General features: G+C 45.4%; 1 protein-coding gene across 2 annotated transcripts in view; it reads right to left on the bottom strand.

The window, feature by feature from the left end:
• Positions 1 to 19,637, bottom strand: part of EML1 (EMAP like 1) — a 116,151-nt gene that overhangs the window by 10,314 nt on the left and 86,200 nt on the right. For both annotated transcript variants that reach the window (XM_072963699.1, XM_072963700.1), the window contains 12 exons: positions 18,496 to 18,625; positions 15,689 to 15,838; positions 14,822 to 14,891; positions 12,832 to 12,942; positions 11,892 to 11,987; positions 9,379 to 9,513; positions 8,523 to 8,622; positions 7,316 to 7,470; positions 5,494 to 5,619; positions 5,088 to 5,219; positions 2,487 to 2,554; positions 112 to 200 (listed from right to left, as the gene is read on the bottom strand). In XM_072963699.1, coding sequence (XP_072819800.1) covers positions 112 to 200; positions 2,487 to 2,554; positions 5,088 to 5,219; positions 5,494 to 5,619; positions 7,316 to 7,470; positions 8,523 to 8,622; positions 9,379 to 9,513; positions 11,892 to 11,987; positions 12,832 to 12,942; positions 14,822 to 14,891; positions 15,689 to 15,838; positions 18,496 to 18,625 — 1,362 coding nt within the window. The remainder of the gene's footprint in view (positions 1 to 111; positions 201 to 2,486; positions 2,555 to 5,087; positions 5,220 to 5,493; positions 5,620 to 7,315; positions 7,471 to 8,522; positions 8,623 to 9,378; positions 9,514 to 11,891; positions 11,988 to 12,831; positions 12,943 to 14,821; positions 14,892 to 15,688; positions 15,839 to 18,495; positions 18,626 to 19,637) is intronic.

The following is a 19,637-nucleotide window of genomic DNA, read 5'->3' as shown; positions in this document are numbered from 1 at the left end:
GCAAATACAGTTTAAATTTCGCTCTGAGGGGGCTTGCGAATGTTCTTCTTTAAAGATACCCACACAGAACTTCATCGGTCTGTCCAAGTTATACAGCAAGTGTGTTCTCACCTGGTGAGTAACGCATCACAGAGAGCTGTTCGTTCCCATCCGTGTGAACGGTGACCAAGTCTTTTGTTTCTGTGTCAAACACAAACCACCTGTTGTAAACAAGGGGAAAAGTCCAGTGAGGAAAGGGAGTAAGACTACTGTGATCACGGCAAGGTACAGAAACTGTTACTCTAACAGCTTAATGAAAAGTCTGCATTTGCTTAACAAGAATGCTTGCTCCCAGCTTTTATTTAAAGAAAATTTCCTACATACGAGCATTTCCTAAAGAAAGGAGCAGCATCTGGCGACCATGGGAAATGATTCAGTTACCGATGCTTCACCTAAGCAGCACTGGGCCAGCGTCTGACCTGCCGTGAATGCTGGCAGGCGACCAGCTGGGTGAAAGAAAGGACCCAGAGAAGAGCAGGAGGGTGAGCAGGGGACTGGTCTTGGAATTTAACCTCTTTGGGCTCAGCTTCCTCAACTGTAAAATGGGGATAAAGGCCCAGACTGACTTTGCAGGCCCAGCGACGAATCGGTCAAATTGTAACAGACACAGAAGTGCTCTGCGTCCTCGAACAAGGACACGTGCTCAGTCAGTGTCTGTTTACTGATGGAAAGGCTGTACTCTCCTGCCTGTGTGTTCTCAAGGGGTGGCAGCTAGTGGAACACTGGTGTTTTCAGGGATGAAAAGCAACGTGGGCTCCCTGCTGCTGCCGTTTCAAACCTTGATGACACACATCCCCAGGCACGTCCGCTGAGACAACACCCCTGTGTTCTCAGCTTCTACTTGGGGCCCTAGTCATCACCACTCAGTGGGCTGGCTGACCTTGAAATCTGGGTTTGGCTTCTCAGCTTTACTTTCCTGCATCTTCAGCAACCATTCACCTTTAACGTGCTGTTTAACCCCAACAGAGGTCAGAATATAAGAAGCAGAGAAACTGGGCGGAATGGGCTCTGACTTTGAAATGTCATATTAAACTGCTCCGTTAAGGCACCGGGACCAGAGATTGGGGGGGGGGGCTGCCGACGGAGAGGCAGGATTAGGTTACATGCGGTCTCTCTTCCCCCCACAGGACACTGTCTGTGACTCTGAGCATCTGGCATCGCCCCACAGCCCGTCCTGCCCAGCCTGTAGCTGATGGCACTTGCTGGCTGTCAGCCGTTCATCAGAGCCTGCTGAGTTGGAAGCTTCAGCTGTCTCTAAGAGAGGTAAAAGGAGTGTGTGTGTGTGTGTGTGTGTGTGTGTGTGTGTGTGTGAGTGTGCAAACATTTTCATGAAGAATTCTGCTGGATACAAGGTCCCCAACTCTTCAGACGTTGCCACCTGTGACTTACATATGATTACTCTTCCTTTATACGTACTCTGCACTCCGAACACCACGATCTAAGTGGTCGGCTTTTTTAAAGCTGCAGTATAGTTTAATTGCTGTGCAATATTATATAAGTTACAGGTGTACAATGTAGTGATCCACATTTTTTAAGGTTATGCTCCATTTATAGTTATTATAAAGTACTGGCTGTGTTCCCCGTGTGGTACAATACATCCATGTACCTTACTTTATACCTAATGGTCAGTCCCTCTTACCCCTACCCCTGTATTGTCCCTCCTCCCTGGCCTCTCCATAAGTGGCAAGCTTTTTAGAGGAAGTCACCAAGAGTATATGAATTAAGCTATAAGAAGTGTATAGACTATGACCAACGACATAAAAGTACAACTGAAACTTGTAAAAGAATGATAATGACAACCACGGAAATCACCTGCCAGGCAAGCCCAGCAGGTGCTTCCTATCCCGAGTCCTTCAGTCATCAGTGCAACGGGGCTTCAAGGCAGACACACTGCCACCAGTGTGAGAAACAAACCCAGAGAGGTCACAGAACTGGCTCAAAGACGCACTATGGCTCAGTGGTGAAGCTGTGATTCAAACCCGGCAAATCGGGGGCGCTTGGCACGTAAGTACTGGCTGAGTCCACTAGGAGGCTCAGAATCAGGGCAGTTTCTAAAATTTTGGAAGGGAGGCAAGAAAAAGCACTCAAAAAGCTTCAGTGCTTTGAAAAGCTTTCTCACCCGATCCCAAAGCAGAGGCCCCTCTGCAGCCTCCTGGGGGGTGGGGGGCCCACAGTCCCCTGAATCTCAGGCAAACGTGTGTGTGTGGGGGGGGCCTCTGGTGGGAGAGGGGGCCACAGCTTCCCTCGGCTTTCCCCGAGGTCCACAATGGGAAGGAAGGACCCCAGCCTCAGGGTTTACTTTTGAGTTTTGGCTTCCTTCTTGCTAAGTCATTAGAAGCTGACAGGTGCAGCCGAGAGCGACGCTGGGCCTGTCGCGGGGGAAGCACGGACAACCAGCCTCTTTCCCATGGCCTGAGCGAGCACAAGCCAGGCTGGTGGGCACTTACCTCCCAGTCAGTGTTCCAACTGCAACCACAGACCCTGAAGGATGAAAACCAGAAGACTGAGCTGGATCCTAAAACATTGTAAAGGAAGTGTAAATTGATGGCCAGACACAGCGCTGCTGCACACAACACACACGAGCACAGCCCTAGTCTCGCAGGACCACACGGCCCCATTAAAAAAAACCCTCTCTTCTCTCCAGAGAGGAAAGTGTTTTCCTACTTCGATGAAGGTCATGCCTCAATAATGCTAAATTGTTATCCTTTTATAATTTATCTCTTCCTGCCTTATGTCCTTCCACAGCCACTGTAATCAGATGAATTAGAGGACAGGTCAACAAAGACATGCTGTTCCTCCAAGCCTTGGGAGCCCCGCTGGTGGGCCCCCATTCCGAAAGGCGAGCTTGTGCCCCGTCTGTCTGGAAGTACAACCACCGCACCCAATTCCATCAGGTCGGTACTGGATGAGCGCCCCCCACTGGGTGCAAGACACAATGGCAGCCCCAGGCGGATCTTGGGATGTGTAAGGCACGTTCCACGTTTGGGATGGACGTGCTCGCTACTAACTCCGATACAAGATGGACACGACTGATGGAAGGAGGTAAAACAAGCCGGAGAGGGACGGTTAGGTGCAGTCGGGTGGGGAGGCTGGTGCTGGGAACCTGTGACTCGGGCCTCCTGATGCAGGGAGAATCACCAGCGGTGAAGGTGGAAGTGGACACACCAGTATTTTGGGGGATCAGGTGTTAAGGGGACAATGGTTTGATCACGGAGGTAAATGCAGTCCGGGGCCTATTTGAGGAATGGCAGGTGGAGTCCGTGGGTTTACAAGGCGGAACGTGCCAGGTGGGGAACTGGGGATGGCGCTAGAAAAGGGCGCTGCGTCACCAAGTCCGGGATTGTGATCACTACAAGAAACACAGTGACACTGACTTCTTCCTTGCACTAAGAAGGGCGACATGACTGAGTGTGTTTTAGATACAAGATCACCTGGTAGGGAGCTTAGGATGAACTGAGTGAGAAGATTCATCACAGGAAGACCAAGAAAACAGCAGCATTGGCAACGGAAACAGGAGGGGGCACTGAGATACCACTGGGTGAGCTGACAAAGGAAGAGACGGGAGGGAAAGCCTTCTGAGACGCTGGTTACATCACTGCCATGCTTTTCCAAAGTGCGAGCTGTAATTAAGTGCAGGGACGCCACCGATGCACAGAGAGAAATCACGTGCACTTGAAGCTTTACTGTGTAATTCATCCGAGGCTCGTAACATTTCTGAGATGAAGATACTGAGGTATGAGGAGGGTAAGTGCTTCTGTCCAGTCATGTGGCCAGTGGGTAAAGGAGCTAGGACTTCACTGCAGATCCTTTTGGTGTCCGCTTTGGCGCTCCTGCCCTTGTGTTGGGCTGAGTGGGTTAATGGTCTGGTTATGGAGTAACTGGCTTTGCCTTCAGCCGGGCTGCTGTGTGGACCGAGGCTGCAGGGAAGGCTGCCCTCCTGGGTCAGCTCTGTGCCAACCCCTCACGTGTTCCCCACCCCATCTGTCCCTCTGAGCCCCAGCCAGGGGACAGGTGCAACGTAGGACATCACTTCCCGTAGCCCCGCCCTGCCACCTTGGGCCACTCGGTAATCTTTCCTCGGGCGTCACTGTCATCCCCAGGCCCTGTCATCTTAGCGCCCAGCTCCACCAGTGGCCGGCCAGCTCCAGTCTCTTGCATACCTTCTGCAAAAGCGAAGGGCAGGAGGCCTGAAACGTGGACCCAGCACATCGGGAAATGCTGGCAGCTCTGCGGGGGCTGAAAGGAGGACATGTGGGGTCTGCGGAGGGGCTACCCTCGGCCCAGGACTCTACATTTCAGCAAGGGTGCAGGCAACATGAGATGTGCTTTGGACTCACTACCAAAGACCCTGGGTGATGCACAGAAGACCCTGGGTTTGGGAGTCAGACTGAGCTGGGTGTAAACACTTGCTCCATCACGGACTCAGTGACCTTGGTGAACTATTTGACGTCTCTGAGCTTCAGTGCCCTAACTAATAAAAGCAGGGTAAAAACCTTCGACCTCAGGGGCTGCTGCAGGGATCAAGGATAACACGTGCATAGTGCTTGGAATGCAAACAACGCTCAGTAAATGCGCTGCTGCACGGTATGCAGGGAAAGGGTATTTCAGCACTTGATGTACAAACTGAGTTACTTTTGCAAAGGTCACTGAGTGAGATGCTGACTTTAAACTTCACCTTTACCATCAAACTCAAATTGCAAAGGTAAATTGTGGTATGCTTTAGAATAGCTTGTAAATTCTCACTTAAAAGGTACCCTATGAAGAGGATGAAGGCTTACAACCAGGCTTTAAGCCAGCGAAGAGACTGCACTCAGGAAACCCAGCAACCAGCCCCGAAAGACTAACTTAAAACACAATAGCAAACTTTAGAATTACACAGATGAGACCACTCAAGGCAATGTTTAAAGTGATGCAATTCGAAGGAGATAAATTAAGTGACATTCGCTTTGGGACAATTTTATATCACTATTAATTTCATGCAAAAAAAAATAAATCAATGTATTCCAGATGAATTTTTATAGAAAGAGGGAATATAACGTGATGTCTACCTCTATTATTTTGTCCCAGACGGGCCGGTGACCAACAGCGTCCCAGAGGGTGGCATGCCTGTCATGCCCGCAGGTCAGGAACTGAGGTTTTGAGGCATGGATGGCCAGTCCCCAGAGCTCGTCCGTGTGCCCCTACAAAGAAGCCAGACAAACGGGAGCTCTGAAATACTGCAGGAGGCGTTCGGGAGCCCTGCGGGACTAGAACCCAGGCTCCCTGCACACTCTGTAACTGCCCCCGTCCACCCTCTTCCTCCCCAACTTCACTTGTGATACCAAGTCAGACTCTGAAGCCCAGGAAGGTCAAGAGCCTACGACACAGGAGGGGCCCACTCTCTGTAATGCTTTGTTGTATTCTAACGCCCCACGAAATGAAAGTGCTTGGTGGGCGGGCTGAGTGGGCACGCACCTGAGTGATGGGGGTGAAGTCCCCTGACAGTGTGCCCTGCAGAACAAAGTTTCTGGTGGTGCCTATCAAGATCACATCGCCTTTGCCCTCGGCCACGGTCCGTATGGGACCAAACTGTTCTGGAATCTGCATCGAGAAGAAAATATTTAAAATGTCATCAACTCGGGAAGAGGGAGGGGATAGCTCAGTGGTAGAGCATGTGCTTGGCAAGCACGAGGTCCCAGGTTCAATTCCCAGTTCCTCCACTGAGATAAATAAATAAAAACCCAATCACTCCCCCCAGTAAAATAAAACGTCATTAATTTATTAGCTCCATTATTCAAATACTTGTTTAGATATCACAATGATTGCTCCCATCGTAGTCACACTTAAAAGAATCAGCCAGAGTAAGGTTGTCAAAAAAACAAAGAATAAAGCATTTTTTAAGACAAAATAAGAAAATAAGAAATACTACTGGGTAGTTTATTCTTTACTTGTTTTGATTTCTGATAGCAGAAGCAGGTAAAATTTGGAAAGAACATGTACCATGCTGTAATAAGAGTTTCTAAAAATTCACTGTAACTTAAAAAGATAAATCCTTTGGCAACTTTATTCTATTCAGTTTTGAAATCCATTGCGTATGTTGGTAAATATATGGAATTATCTAAGTGTTCATAAAAATAATTTCAAAATACACCAGCCGAGAACAATTTGCTGTGACAAAATAAACAGAGGTCCTTGCACATTATAAAAAGGACAAAAACTGCAGCGAGACCCTGGGGTTGCCTGCAGGCCCTGCGGCTGCTGGACGGTAAGGAGCATCCTGTTCTCATATAAACGCTCCACCTCCAGTGTGGTCTGTTAGCACAGATTTGAGAAAAGCTGATGACAACTGATGCTAATGAAGAGGAACTATATACATACTTAGAAACAGTGAGTATCTTCTATAAAACTAGATGAGGCTTCAGAGTATTTGTTACAGTTATAATTCAATACAGGTACATGTTCAGTCAAATGCTGGTCAAATCTTGATATAAAAAATGCAACCCCAATTAACATTTCCATGAAAGGAAAGCCATTTCCGAAGCTCTGATGAAGGCCTTCGTTTATTAAGAGCAGTGACAGACATAACCAGATTCTCATTCTGCCAAAACACAGGGCCAAGCTGCTCTCTGATGTAACTGTGTTGTGTGCTTCTGACTAAGAAGCTGGAAAAGTCCTAGAAGGTGTCCATGCTACCCTACAGATGAAGACCCTCAGCCTTCATTGATGCCGACCTTGAGATCTGTCTGCTCACAATTTCCTGGAGCCTGGGGGAGAAAACTCAGTGTGTGTGTAGAAGGAACATTGAATTTCTTGTCTCTGGCTCCCATTGGAGTCCAGGGCTGCTAACCAGGTACTAAGGAGGCGAAAGATATACCAAAAGGAGCCAGAGCTCTAGGGAAGGTGTCAGCCATGTACAAAGTAGACACTTAATAAATACTAGCTCAAAGTGATAATGTCTCCAAAGTAACATGCTGTAAATTAAAGTGAAAAGAGAAAAAATATTTTAAGGATTAATCAAAATGTGGATAACATTCCCTTGGAAAAGTGAGACTGGTTCTATGATAAAGATATTCTAGATGGCAATGTTGCAATGTCACATTTTATAAACCGAATTCCATTTTAGTGGTCATACTTAAACCGCCCCCACGATTTTAATAAAATATGACCCTACTTAGTAAAATTTTATCTAAACAATTTTCAAAACTGTAAGCTAAAGACTTCAAACTAACAAGGAAACTGGTCAGTTTAACAGGTTAAGTCTCAAAACGCATGCCAACAGCACGACCTGCTGTCTTACCTCAGTTTTATGGAGTTTCTGATAGTTTCCATTCCAAGAAATGAGCTTTCGGTCCTTCCCTCCTCCCGACACCAGCGTGCCGTCCCTTAACATACAAAGTGCAAAAATACCACCCTCGTGGGCCCCTTGAACTGCATAGCTTATTCGATTCGTACCTAAACACACCAAGAAAACCATGCTTAGGACATCATCAAAAGGCTCACCTCTGGCCACCCCATGTCACTTTTGTTTTAAGATGTGATGCTGTCAGTTAGAATATCACTGTAGTGCGAATCTAGAAAGGATCCAAATCCTAGAAGTTCCCAGAGCATCAGACAAGCATGGACTGGATTCCTCCAGAGTTAAGGAAAACACGCTCACACAAAGCGCAGTGTACCACCTGTAGCTGAGAATGGGCCCCTCGAGCTGATGTCCTCGCGAGCTGTGTGTCTCTGGACAAGTGACTTAACTGCTCTGTGTCAGCTTCCCCCTCTGCATTACAGGGCTCCTGTTCATCCCACTGGATTGTTGTAAGGGTGAAATGAAAGGATGCGCAGAGCACGAGGCACCCGCAGCAGTAGGGATACTGCAGAGGTCGCCGTGTTAGTCTGAAATTACACTGACGGGTCTGTTTCTGCCTTCACCCCCACCCAACCTCAAGATCCTTGAGGACAGGGACGGTGCATTTCCCCTTTTTTCCTGGCTCGTGGTTAGCACTCATAAATGCTCACTGAACTTGATGGAATGCATGTCTCTGAGTCACGAGTCCTCCTTACCACACTGTCTGCCCACTGACAGCGGGGGATTCAGACCTGCCTCATCTTACGCAGTGTCCAGCAGGCTGCCATTGATACAGTCAGAAATCAACCTCGTCTGCCAAGCGCTACGTGAACCAGAAAAGTGAAATACTCCAGAGCTAACTAAACCGTCACGGACAACTTCAGCATTACAGGCTGTTATCAGATCTCCTAACAAAGCTATTCATTCCTTTATAATGTCTTGGGCTTAAAATGCCTTTTAGAGTGACTGACATCAACAGCCAACTAGTCTTGTTTCCCTCTTGTCCCAGGTCACACACGCACACATGCATGTATGTACCCATGTAACCTGGAATCTAAAGTAGTGAGCCTGAGAATAACATTAACAGACAGTCCTTACGGAAGCCACATTTGGCTTCTTACTTACAGCATCACCAAAAATGTCTTTTTTGGGAGCAATCACTTGTTACCTTTTCCCCATACGAGGATGTTGCCACTTGAATCTCCAGTGATGGTGTCACCATTTTCAGAAAAGGTCACACAGAGGACAAACTTTGGCTTTTCTTGCTTCTGCAGAATGTTTAAATTAAGAATATACAAATGGTATATATATTATTAATACAAATAAAAGGATGTCTTGATTAAATGTGTTTAACATCCAGGATCGCAGTCACCCCAAGCGGGACAGGGTCATCTTCTGCCGCTGCACCGTGTACCTTCCATTCTCATCCACCGTTACATAACTTATGCCCTGAGATTGTATCTAAGACAAAGAGATTTCTGATACTTAAAAGGTTGCAGACAGTTTGAGCAGAGGAGGGTGTTGGAGGGGCTCAGGGGCTGTGTTGTCATGACTACGGTCTGAAGGTCCTGGCGCCAGGATAAAGCAGTCCTGACACTCAGCCTCTGGGCCGTGGCGGCAAAAGGCCCCACAGGGCAGCAGGTGTCACCCGCAGCTCTCACAAGGTCCCCAGATGGTGAGACTAAACAGCACAGAGAGTGTCCATCACTCCCTGCAAAGTCTCACTGTGGTCTCCTGGGCAACCAGCATGCCACCGCCATAGTGGCCCTGGCCAATGGGCATCCTCTCCTGGCACTTCTCCCTGTGTTGGTCCTTCCACCTCAGCATCACTAGTGTTATCTGCGAGACACAAGGGGCTCCCCAATCCCGCCAGGGATCTCCAGGAATAGTCTTTATCACTACACCCCCACGTTTGCAAATTAAAACAAATTCTAAGACTGGGAAGCCTCAAAGCTTCCTTAAAAGCTGGGCGATTACAAGTACCATCGGTGAAAAATAAAACAGCCAGTGCAATTTAACCATACCTCGAATAATCCCTGCTTCTTAATAAGGGAGCTTCCTTCTAGCGTCCAAAAATAGAGGTGCGATTTCCCACAGGTAACGATTATATTGGTGTCCGTGGGGTGGAAATCCGCAGCAAATACAGCTTCATTGGAACACTTTGAGCAAAAATAGGAGAACCAAATGTCTCAACTTTGTTAAGATACTTAAGAAAATAAACAGAATCTGAACCACAAATAAATAACTCATCAAGGTAAGCATGAGGCCTCTTGATATTTCCCCCCATGGATTCATGTTCTGTGAACACGAAGCTTGTGCCCACACTTCTCCCCCTCATCTGCCTCCCCTACCGCTCTGGGTCCTGAGGACAGGACCACGGAGCCTCCCTTTGGTGCGGGGCTCTCCCAGGACCTGGTGCAGGGCAGGCACGTGGGGTGCTCTGGCTTAAAGGAGCGGCTGGGGGCTTCAGAACCTCAGGCCTCACTATACATAAAAATAGGAAAACAACAAATTTCTTCTGTACAGCACAGGGAGTTGTATCCAATATCTTGTAATAACCTTTAATGAAAAAGAATATGAAAATGAACGTATGTATGTGCATGCATGACTGGGACATTATGCTGTACACCAGAAATGGACGAACTGTAGCTGACTGTACTTCAATTTAAAAAAAACAAAAACCTCAGGCCTCATCCCCATCTAGTGACTGACTGGAAGGGCCCTGGAGTCTGGATTTTATACAGCTCCATCACTCGGGCCAGCTTTGGCTGCCCTGCCTGCCCTGGGAGTCCCTCCTGGTTTTAATCCCCAAGACTCTGCCGGTGGTTCAGTGACCAAGACCGCGTCCAGCAGGGGCTGTGGTTCTCTGGGTTCACCACCCTCACCCTGTTCTCTTCACTTCCAGGACTTCACCCTGGGCTGATAAATCTGACTCTGCTTGCTCCTTCTGCTCGATGATTGCACCAGGAATAACTTGCTCTGATTACTTCCAATCTAGTGACACAGCAAGAACTTAGCGCCTGAGCAGAACATTAGAAGGCACAGCTACAGCACGAGTATAGGTGTCTTCGTGCCTGACTACAGCACAGGAACCCCCCCCCCCAGAAGACAGAAAGCTATGTAAGGCAGGTGCTGCAATGGTGGTCCCAATGCTGGGTCAGCAAGGTGATCTGATGGTCATCCCAGTGTTAGGACAATAAGGCGATCCAAGGTAAACAGAGGCCAGGATGAGAAATCTGAAGTCAATCCTACAAACGTAGCTCCGATCCTGGTTTTAGCAGGAGGAAAGCAGAAGGAAACTCAAGGGAGGTTCATCAACGTGTCGGCAAGTCCTTTCGAACTGGCATTTTTTCTGGATATAAGCCCACGAGTGGGGTTGCTGGGTCATAGGGTGAGTCTGTTTTTAGTCTTTTGAGGAATCTCCACACTGTCTTCCATAACGGCTGCACCAAACTGCATTCCCACCAGCCGTGTAGGAGGGTCCCCTTCTCCACACCCTCTCCAGCATTTATCGTTTGTGGACTTTTGAATGGTGGCCATTCTGACTGGTGTGAGGTGGTACCTCATTGTGGTTGATTCGTGTTTCTCTCATGATCAGTGCTATCGAGCATCTTCTCATGTGCCGATTGGCCTTCTGGATGTCCTCACTGGAGAATAGCCTGTTTAGGTCTTCTGCTCAGTTTTGATTGGGTTGTTTGTTTTTTCGTTGAGTTGTGTGAGCTGTTTGTGTATTCTGGAAGTTAAGCCCTTGTCAGTTGCACTGTTTGCAAATATTTTCTCCCATTCCGTAGGGTGTCGTTTTGTTGATGGTTTCCTTTGCTGTGCAAAAGCTCATAAGTTTAATTAGGTCCCATTTGTTTATTTTTGCTTTTACTTCTATTGCGTTGGTAGACTGACCTAAGAAAACATTGCTACGAATATATATATATATATATGTACATACATACACACATATATACACACGACTGAATCACTACGTTATACACCTGAAACTAACACAACGTTGTAAATTAACTACACTTCAATTAAAAAAAAACTGTTGGGAGTTCCTATGGGCACCACTGCAGGAAGAGCCCCACTGGGAGGACCGGGAACTTCCCAAGCCCACTCAGCCCGGGACGGCCCTGCGCTGACCTCTCCTGCCCCTCCCCCTCAGCCTGCTCCCTGCCCGGCCTTCCCACTGGGCAGCGGCCACATTTCACTCGTCTCCACACCTCCACTGCCTCCTCGGCAGTGCGGTGCACAGGGGACACTTGGCATTTGTGGATGACAGAAAGAAAGCAAACAAATGGACGATGGAATGAATTAAAAGGGCCGTGGAGGTGAAATGAGGAAGAAAACCTTAGAGACACTGAGACGAGAAGGAGGAATCCTGTAGGGACTTGGGAAGAGGGGAGGGGGTGGGGGCCTGGGGGCTTCTCCGTGATGGAGTCCTGCCTGAAAGCCAGGGTGGGAACAGAGCCCACCACCCGGGAGCCGGAGAAGGTTCCATGTGGGAAAGCGACAAGGCAGCCTGACATCAGGCTTGGAGAGAGACCTTGACGTCCGCCAGCCTCTCCTCCTTCTGCCAGTCCCACACGGACAGCACGTGGTCGTTGGAGTCATCCACAGCACAGAGGTTGCTGCCTCCATTCTGGAAAAAAAAAAAGTATTCACAGCAACACTGCATTTGAGAATAAAATAGGTGGAGCATGATTAAAAATGAACATCACTTTTAACATCGAGTCTGTGACATTTTCATTAAAGAATATTTACTCACTCCTTTTGAGACCTGCTTGGGCAGACAGACGGGGGAAGCAGGTGCACGTGGGGTGACGAAGGGACAGGGGAGGAGGGAAGGGTCGGGGGCTCTTCACCACTGGTTCCATTAAAACCAGCTTCCCCAGGACTGCAGAGCGCTTGCCCTGGAGGAGACACTGTGCCGCTCGCAGGGCACAGGTCTGCAGTGAGCGTGGACAGGGTTACGGAGAGGTCGTGCAAGGAGAGAAGGCAATGGGGTGAGGAGTGTGGAGTATTGATGTGAACAGGTGCATGTTCCTGAGCTAGCTGAAGAAGTGTTTAAAGGGTGGACCTGTGGAATGGGCACATCCTGGGGAGGCCTGGGAGACCATGGGGCTTAAGGACTGGCAGCGAGCCAGCCTGCCTGGGGGTGGCACAGACAGGCTGGAGCCACCTTGGGGTGGGGAGCAGGGGACACTCAAGGCCAGAGCAGGCAAGACTGCCTCCAGGAGCCTGAAGACAGTGTGGCTGCAGGGCCTCCTCTCATCACCATGGAAATGTCTGATTGAAGTGCGTGACACTGAGGGAATGTGTGTGACCTCTGAATGAGGGGACCTGGGAAGCAGGAAGGTTTCAGAGCCCAAATCTGCACACACCTGGGCAGGCATGGGCGTGCTAACTCTCTCCCTCTTCAGCCTTGAGCTGATTCTCTCCCGGCTACAGACAACCCTGCAACACCCCACACGGCTCCTACTTACACATTTTGAGAAAGCAATGCAGGTGACGGCTCGGTCAAAAAACCCGATTCCGATGACATGCAGTGTGTTCAACGTCACAGAATCCCAGATGCGCACATGTGGGGGCAATTGCTGCTTAGAAAAAAAACGTAGTCACCGATTGTGCCGGGGTACGAACTTACCTTTACCTTGAAGCTACGAGATTACTTCAATTTTGCTGAAAGAAGTTTTTTTCTCCCTTGCATTTGAAGACTCTGCCTTTTAACGTAAAGAAAACATTCCCACTGTCTTCAGGAGGTCATGGCCCCTGTGGCCAATTTAACTTTAGAAGAGGTTTACCAAGCTGTACATTTTGAATCGCCCATTCTTGACAACTGTTCGACAGGAACTGATTCTCTCATTTGTACATCTAATGCGTCTGAATCTTAGAAATGAAAAGTGACAAAGAAAATGGAATCTGATATGATTCTTTTAAAGTCTGCATTGTTATTAAGGTGGAAGCATGCTTAAATTCACCACGATGGTCACCACCAAGTGGTATTAAGAGCTTAACGTTCTTGGGCCCCATAGGAAACTGATTATACACAAATAAAAACTTAGAATTGTTATAAGTAGTTCAAACCCTCTCAGTTGTGTTCCTAGATTATTTATCCAATTTTTCTCTTCCTTAATAAAAGAAAGCACTACAGAACAACCAGCAGATTTATCAAGAAAATCCAGCACTGCACCCAGCGAACGGGTGAACAGGTTCTAGTCTGGACTTGCTTCTAAGGAACTGGGTGTCTGCAGACAGCCACTTGGCCTCTCTGGACTTCTCCACAAGTAACTGGAAAGGAACGGCTCAGAGAGCTGTAACATTTTCTCTGGCTCTGATGTTTGGATTCAGTTTTAAGGCCAGCGACTGAAATACATGATTAATCCACTAGAGGGAGGAACAAATGGTTTACTACTAATAGAATTTTTAAAGGTCATTTAACACTTAAAAATAGCTAAAGACCCAGCTCCACGTGCATTTACAGGATAGTGGTCTGATTTCCATTGTTCCTCGTACCTCTTCCCAAGCGTAGGATTTTAATGGAAAATAGCCTAAAACAGTTAAAATTTGATGTTATTAAAATATTTAAAAAAATTTTTTTAAATTTATTTTAAAATGGGGGGATTAAGTTTAATTATTTATTTATTTCAACGGAGAGACTGGGGACTGAACCCAGGACCTCGTGCGTGCAAAGTGTACACTCTATCACTGAGCTACACCCTCCCCCACATGAAAACATTTCTGAAAAAAAACAGTAGCACTCATGTTTTCTGGAAGAAACACGTGAATAAAAATGGAACTCCTTAATAATGGGTTTCAGGTCACCCACTGTGCAGTGATAAGCTGTATAAAAGCAGGTGTCAGAAGAGCTACAAGACGTCCCAGATAAGACACGACAATGACCGCAGAGTGTGGTGAGTAAGGGACTGGGAGCCAGGTCTGAACTGTGCTATTTGTCCAGTTCTACTAGCTTCTTCTCTGATTCCTTAAAATATAAAGTGAATTCTTGCTGAAGGGCTTCTAAAATGTGCACTTCTGGCAGCCCTGGTAGATTACACACAGACACAAACTCCACGGGCTGAAGTCATGATTACAGGGGAGACACAGCAGAGGGTGCCTGAGATTCACAGAGGATGCAAAATGCCTCATATTCAACTGACTATTTATGATTTTAACTTTACTTATGAAATGTACACTTAAGATTTTCATGTTTATCACGTCTACATAAGTATCTTAAGAATTAATAAGTTCTTAGGCAAGAACAATGCTATTTAAAAATGAGCTGAAATTAAGGTGACCTCAAGGGCTTTTACAGGTCACTGTAATAATTCTAATTTGCAATGAAAATTCAAACAAGAGGTTAAGAAGTGTTTAGACACCATATCGAAGCAGGCTTATTCATCAGCAAAATGTTTTAAGAAAATTATTCGGAGTTACGAGTTTGTTACAAAAATATGAAAAGATAACATAACTCACTTTTCCATCCTTAGATGTGCCTGCGACTTGTCCTGTGGCTATTGTGATCCTATCAGGATGAACTGCAAGGCTAAGAAAAAATATTGATAAAACATCTACTTAAAGGTAAGCTTTACTTTCCTCCTGATCAAATATAATCTGGTCAAAACTTTAAATGTAAGAAATATACAGTGCCTAACTTCTTACAGACTCATGACAAATTCTCTGAGCACCCCAATGACCTTGGGCATTAGCGCCTATTTCATTTTATCTTAATTCCTTTATCTTTGGAGAATTTTCAAATTCAAGGAAAAAGCATCCTCTGCTTGAGAAATGCCACTTCAATCTCAGAACCACTTAATCAGCATACAATCCTTATTAAGAAGTCATTTTGCATGTATCAGACAGCAAAGGCATTCTCTTTTCCCAACAGGAGTTTTGTAACTGACCAGGGACTGAGGACACATGAATCCACCTATTCATCCATCCATCTCTCCAAGATACATAAAATTGCTACCAAAAGTGTAAATGAACCACGAGGATAGCAGACCTGGCCACAAACATGAAAACGGAACACTTTTATTAAGAAATAACGACCCAAATTAGAAGCCATTAGCACAGGACGTACTAAGAACGTCTCCAGATTGGGGCCTGTTAGAGGTATCTGTGTAGGTAACATGGTTGGTTAGGATGATGTGTTATAAACACAGAAAACTTTCCATTGCCTTGGAGAACCAGGTAGCTCGCAGACAACCCAGAACACAGAGAAGAACTCCCAAAGGTCGGACTTTCTTCCATCCCTGTCCTCTTTAGTGGCATCCTGTTACTGAACTCTTTCTGCTAATGCTCTTTCCACACGTGGCACGGGAATCAGTTTTGAGGGCTTACCACTTCACGTCATCATTATGGCCGGCGTAATGCCTCTGCAGCTGTTCCTCCACGTTGTACAGCACGACCACCGACGCGATGAAATAGACCGTCTCGCCCGTCGGAAGCAAGTACAGGTTATTACGGCAGTCTCGACCCCTGTACCCGTAGCTTCGCGTATGTCAAGATAAAACCTTTTTTTTCTTTAAGAGTTAACAAAACATCAACTTTATACAACCGGCACAGGCAATCAAATTCTACAGGACTATTACCATCACGTCCACTAATTTAAAGACTAAACTGTAAAGGCTCAGTGCCAAATATATCCGACCCCCTAAAAGAGGCAGGCAGTGAAGTTGGAAACGGTCACTGATTTAATGTGAATACATATTTTTAACAATACAAAGGTGTGGTTTTATGTTTAGAAAGTATGTGTTATCTTATGAAAGCTGAATTTTTTGGTTAAAAACGGCCATCTGTGGTTTTATTTACTAACAGTAACTGGATCAGACATCTCTGAGCTGACCAGGAGGTGAATGAACTCTTTTCAGTTTACTCAGTCAATCATGGATCTGGGAATCAACAGCTAAGGGCCAAATTTCTCAGCTGAACTGTTGAAAGTTTACGTGGATGCCCGGTTCCCTACCTAGCCTGCCTTTAAGTATCTCCCCAGCCCGGTCTTGTGAAAGGCTGACGACCACAACACTCTGCTAAGCGGGCCTCTAGAATTAAAACCGCCTAAAGTTGTGCTTTGGCACTAGCTGCACAGGAATGCTGGGATATTCTGCTCAGCTTTTTTCTCTTTCCTATTTACTGTCTCTCTTGTGTACCATTTCTTTCTATTTTTTTCTTTTCTTTTTTCAGTGGAGGTACTGGGAATTGAACCCAAGACCTTCTGCGTGCTAAGCATGCGCCCTCCCACTGAGGCCTCCTCCACTCCGTGCCATTTCTTTCTGGCTATCACACTGGCGGCTGAGATCTCCTGAACTGCATACAGGTGGTGGTCGGTCTATCGTGTGTTCACACGCCCTCTTGAATCTCTGACCTTTCACAAGAGAGGGCTTGACTCTGGGGACTGGAATTAGACAGAGCAACAGGGCTTTACTGCCTGTCATCTTTCAGCCCCGAGACACGCCCTCACAATACAGGGCCTGGGGCTGCCATCACTGTACGGCTGCCCTCACAATACAGGGCCTGGGCTGCCATCACTGTACGGCTTAAGGAGAGAGACTCAGTCTGGTTCTAGAATCACGATCGGGAGATTAGCTGAATCCCTATTATAGCTGGTGGCTTTTGTAGCCTGTTTGGAAAACAAAATATATTTGACGACATTACATGACTATATTGTTTCAAATATTAAGCAGCCTAAGGTTATAAATCTCATTCTGAGAAAAAAACTTTGAGTCTTGATGTTCCTTATATTTTGAAGTATTTAAAAAGAAATGTAAAGATATTAATAATTGACTTTCATACATCTCAGTTATAAGTCAATTATGAGCTTGATTTATTGTAACCTTGGAGCTAAATCTTTTACTTAACATATTTTTCTACATTATAAAAATACTCATAAAAGATGCAAACTACATACACATGCACATATATATCAATAAAAGGTAAAAAAAAAATTAGGTTTTCCTTGCCCCAACCATTCCCAGCTCCTTGGGGATAATTACCTGTTAAGATTTTAGCATGTATACTTCCGAACTGTGAAAACTGTTTCAGAGCAAAACATCACTTGAATCTGGGTATGAAAAACAACCATTTATTTGGAGCAAATTCCACTGTTTACATCTTCTAAAATATGAGTAGGGGTAGGCTGAATAAGTGTGTTTTGAATAGTGTGTTCCAGATTTAATTAAACCAATTTAAACAATTATTAAAGAAATGAATCACTTCAATTACTTGTGTCAAAATAGATTCCAAAATGGATGCAGGTAAATGCTTATGACATCAGAATCTGAAAAAAAATTTTAAATGTATAAATTTGGGGGTAGAAATTTAGGTACAGAGATAATTCTAAAAAAACTTCCAAAGAATATGATTTCATAATTTCAAATAGTCATTCTTCAAACTGAAATGACAGCAGCTTCAATTTAAACCAACTTCTTATAATTTGTGCTCAGGACTCTGCATTAAACTGGCACTCAATAAATACTTGAGGGTGAAGAAAGGATTTTTGCTCTTTGTCTTAAAGTCCACATGGACTAGAAGGTGGCCTCTGCGGGCACCTAAAGTAAAATAAAACAGTAAAATAAAGTAAAAGTGAAAAACAAGTACCGTAAAATAAAACAAAAAACCAGCACTTAATTCACCCTCTTTCACAGGCTCTATTTTCTTGCCTTTCAATTTATTCTCCTCGGAAGCTCATTCACTTTCCCAAACCTCATGCCACAAAGGCTCCAGCAACCTTTTGTCAAAACTGCTAAAAAAAAAAAAAAAAAAAAAAAAAGAATGCTAGTCACAAGGTTGACTCCGATTTTTGTGGCCTTGATTTTGGGGGAGCTGCTTCTTTTTTGTTTTTTTAAAGCAGTAGTATGTCTACGCCGTATGTGCATTTAATTTAAGCCATTGTGTTCCTTTCACTCAGCACTGCGTTCATCCTCACGTCCCTCCTTCAGTGAGTGAGTGTTCATCCTGAAGTCAGGCTCCCCGGGTTGGCCAAGTCCCTGTGTGGGGGAGGGGGAAGCCTAGCCCTTCCTGCCAGGGCCTCCCTCTGTCTTCCTTTGGGTTTAAGAACGTTTTGCCAGCACGGCTGAGTTTTACGAACTTCAGCAAAGGCATTCATCGACTGACTGCTCGGTGTAAGACAATCCATGGATAAAGGATACACCCATTCCAGCTTAAGTCTCCTGGTTGGCAGTTCTACTTTTGCTTCCAAGTTGTAAGAGTCCACTTGCTCTTTGGGCATGTACATGGTAACCGGGCGTCCGCGAAGGAACATTTTTACGTATCCTTCTTCTATGAAAAGAACACAGACGTCAGTAAGACACCTCAGCGCCAGGGTACCTGGGAAAAAAGTTAGCCTCTAGCCTTTCAATACGAAAGTGAAAACTTTTGCCCTGTATAGCATTTCTGGTTAAAGTCCCAAGGAAAACTAACTAAAACACAAAGAACAGTTTGAAACAAAAATTCCATCTTGTTTGCTTTTGACATTCTGCTTATGTAAGTGCATGAAAAATGTAAGAAATAGTAAAAAGCAGGAAGAACTAGATTCCATCAATAATTTTCCAGGAGAGACTTTAGTGCTTACATTTTCTTTATCTTCAGGAGGGGGAAAAATGCCACCCCAAGAAATTACAGCTAACACAAAAAATCCACTTACATTTTTTATTGAGTTCACTGTATATACAATTTCAGTATCAAAATTCATAAAATATCTTTCAATATTTAAATTAGTTTGTTATACCACAATGTAAAATGTGTCTTTGTGTATCTTTTAAGTTGGACAATTTTTTTCAAGTGTAAAGAACACAAAATCAGCAGCAGTCCATGCTAGGATGCATGCAAAAGGGAAAATGCTCAAAGAAAAGCTAGAAACGGAAAACAAAAGAACAAAAGACCCATTAGAGAGAGAAACAGGGAAATAAACCTTTCGAGAACAAACATTTTTATAACAGAATAACTTCTGATGTTTTAGTAAATTATAGGGATAAAGGTTGAACCCAATAATATAGTGACCTGGGGCCACTCCTGGACTTTTAAAAATAAACAACTTAGGGCTTTCTGGCTACAGTTTTAGGATATAATAAGACCAAAGAAAATGTCTTCTGAGCTCTGATGAATTCTGCTCTGATTCAGAACTCACTGCATTTTGATGCTTCACTGCAGATCAAAGGACTGGGTCTTAATGGCATTTAAATTGGGCAGTTGGGACCAGGGATATCTGTACATAACTCAACAGAAAAATCATCCGTAGAGAGGAAATTGGTGAGGAAGTCATAAAATAATTACAGTACCATAAGCAGCACAT

Source organism: Vicugna pacos, chromosome 6 (genome assembly GCF_048564905.1).
Source record: "Vicugna pacos chromosome 6, VicPac4, whole genome shotgun sequence".
Classification (NCBI taxonomy): domain Eukaryota; kingdom Metazoa; phylum Chordata; class Mammalia; order Artiodactyla; family Camelidae; genus Vicugna; species Vicugna pacos.
This window is presented reverse-complemented; position numbering and strand designations above follow the sequence as displayed.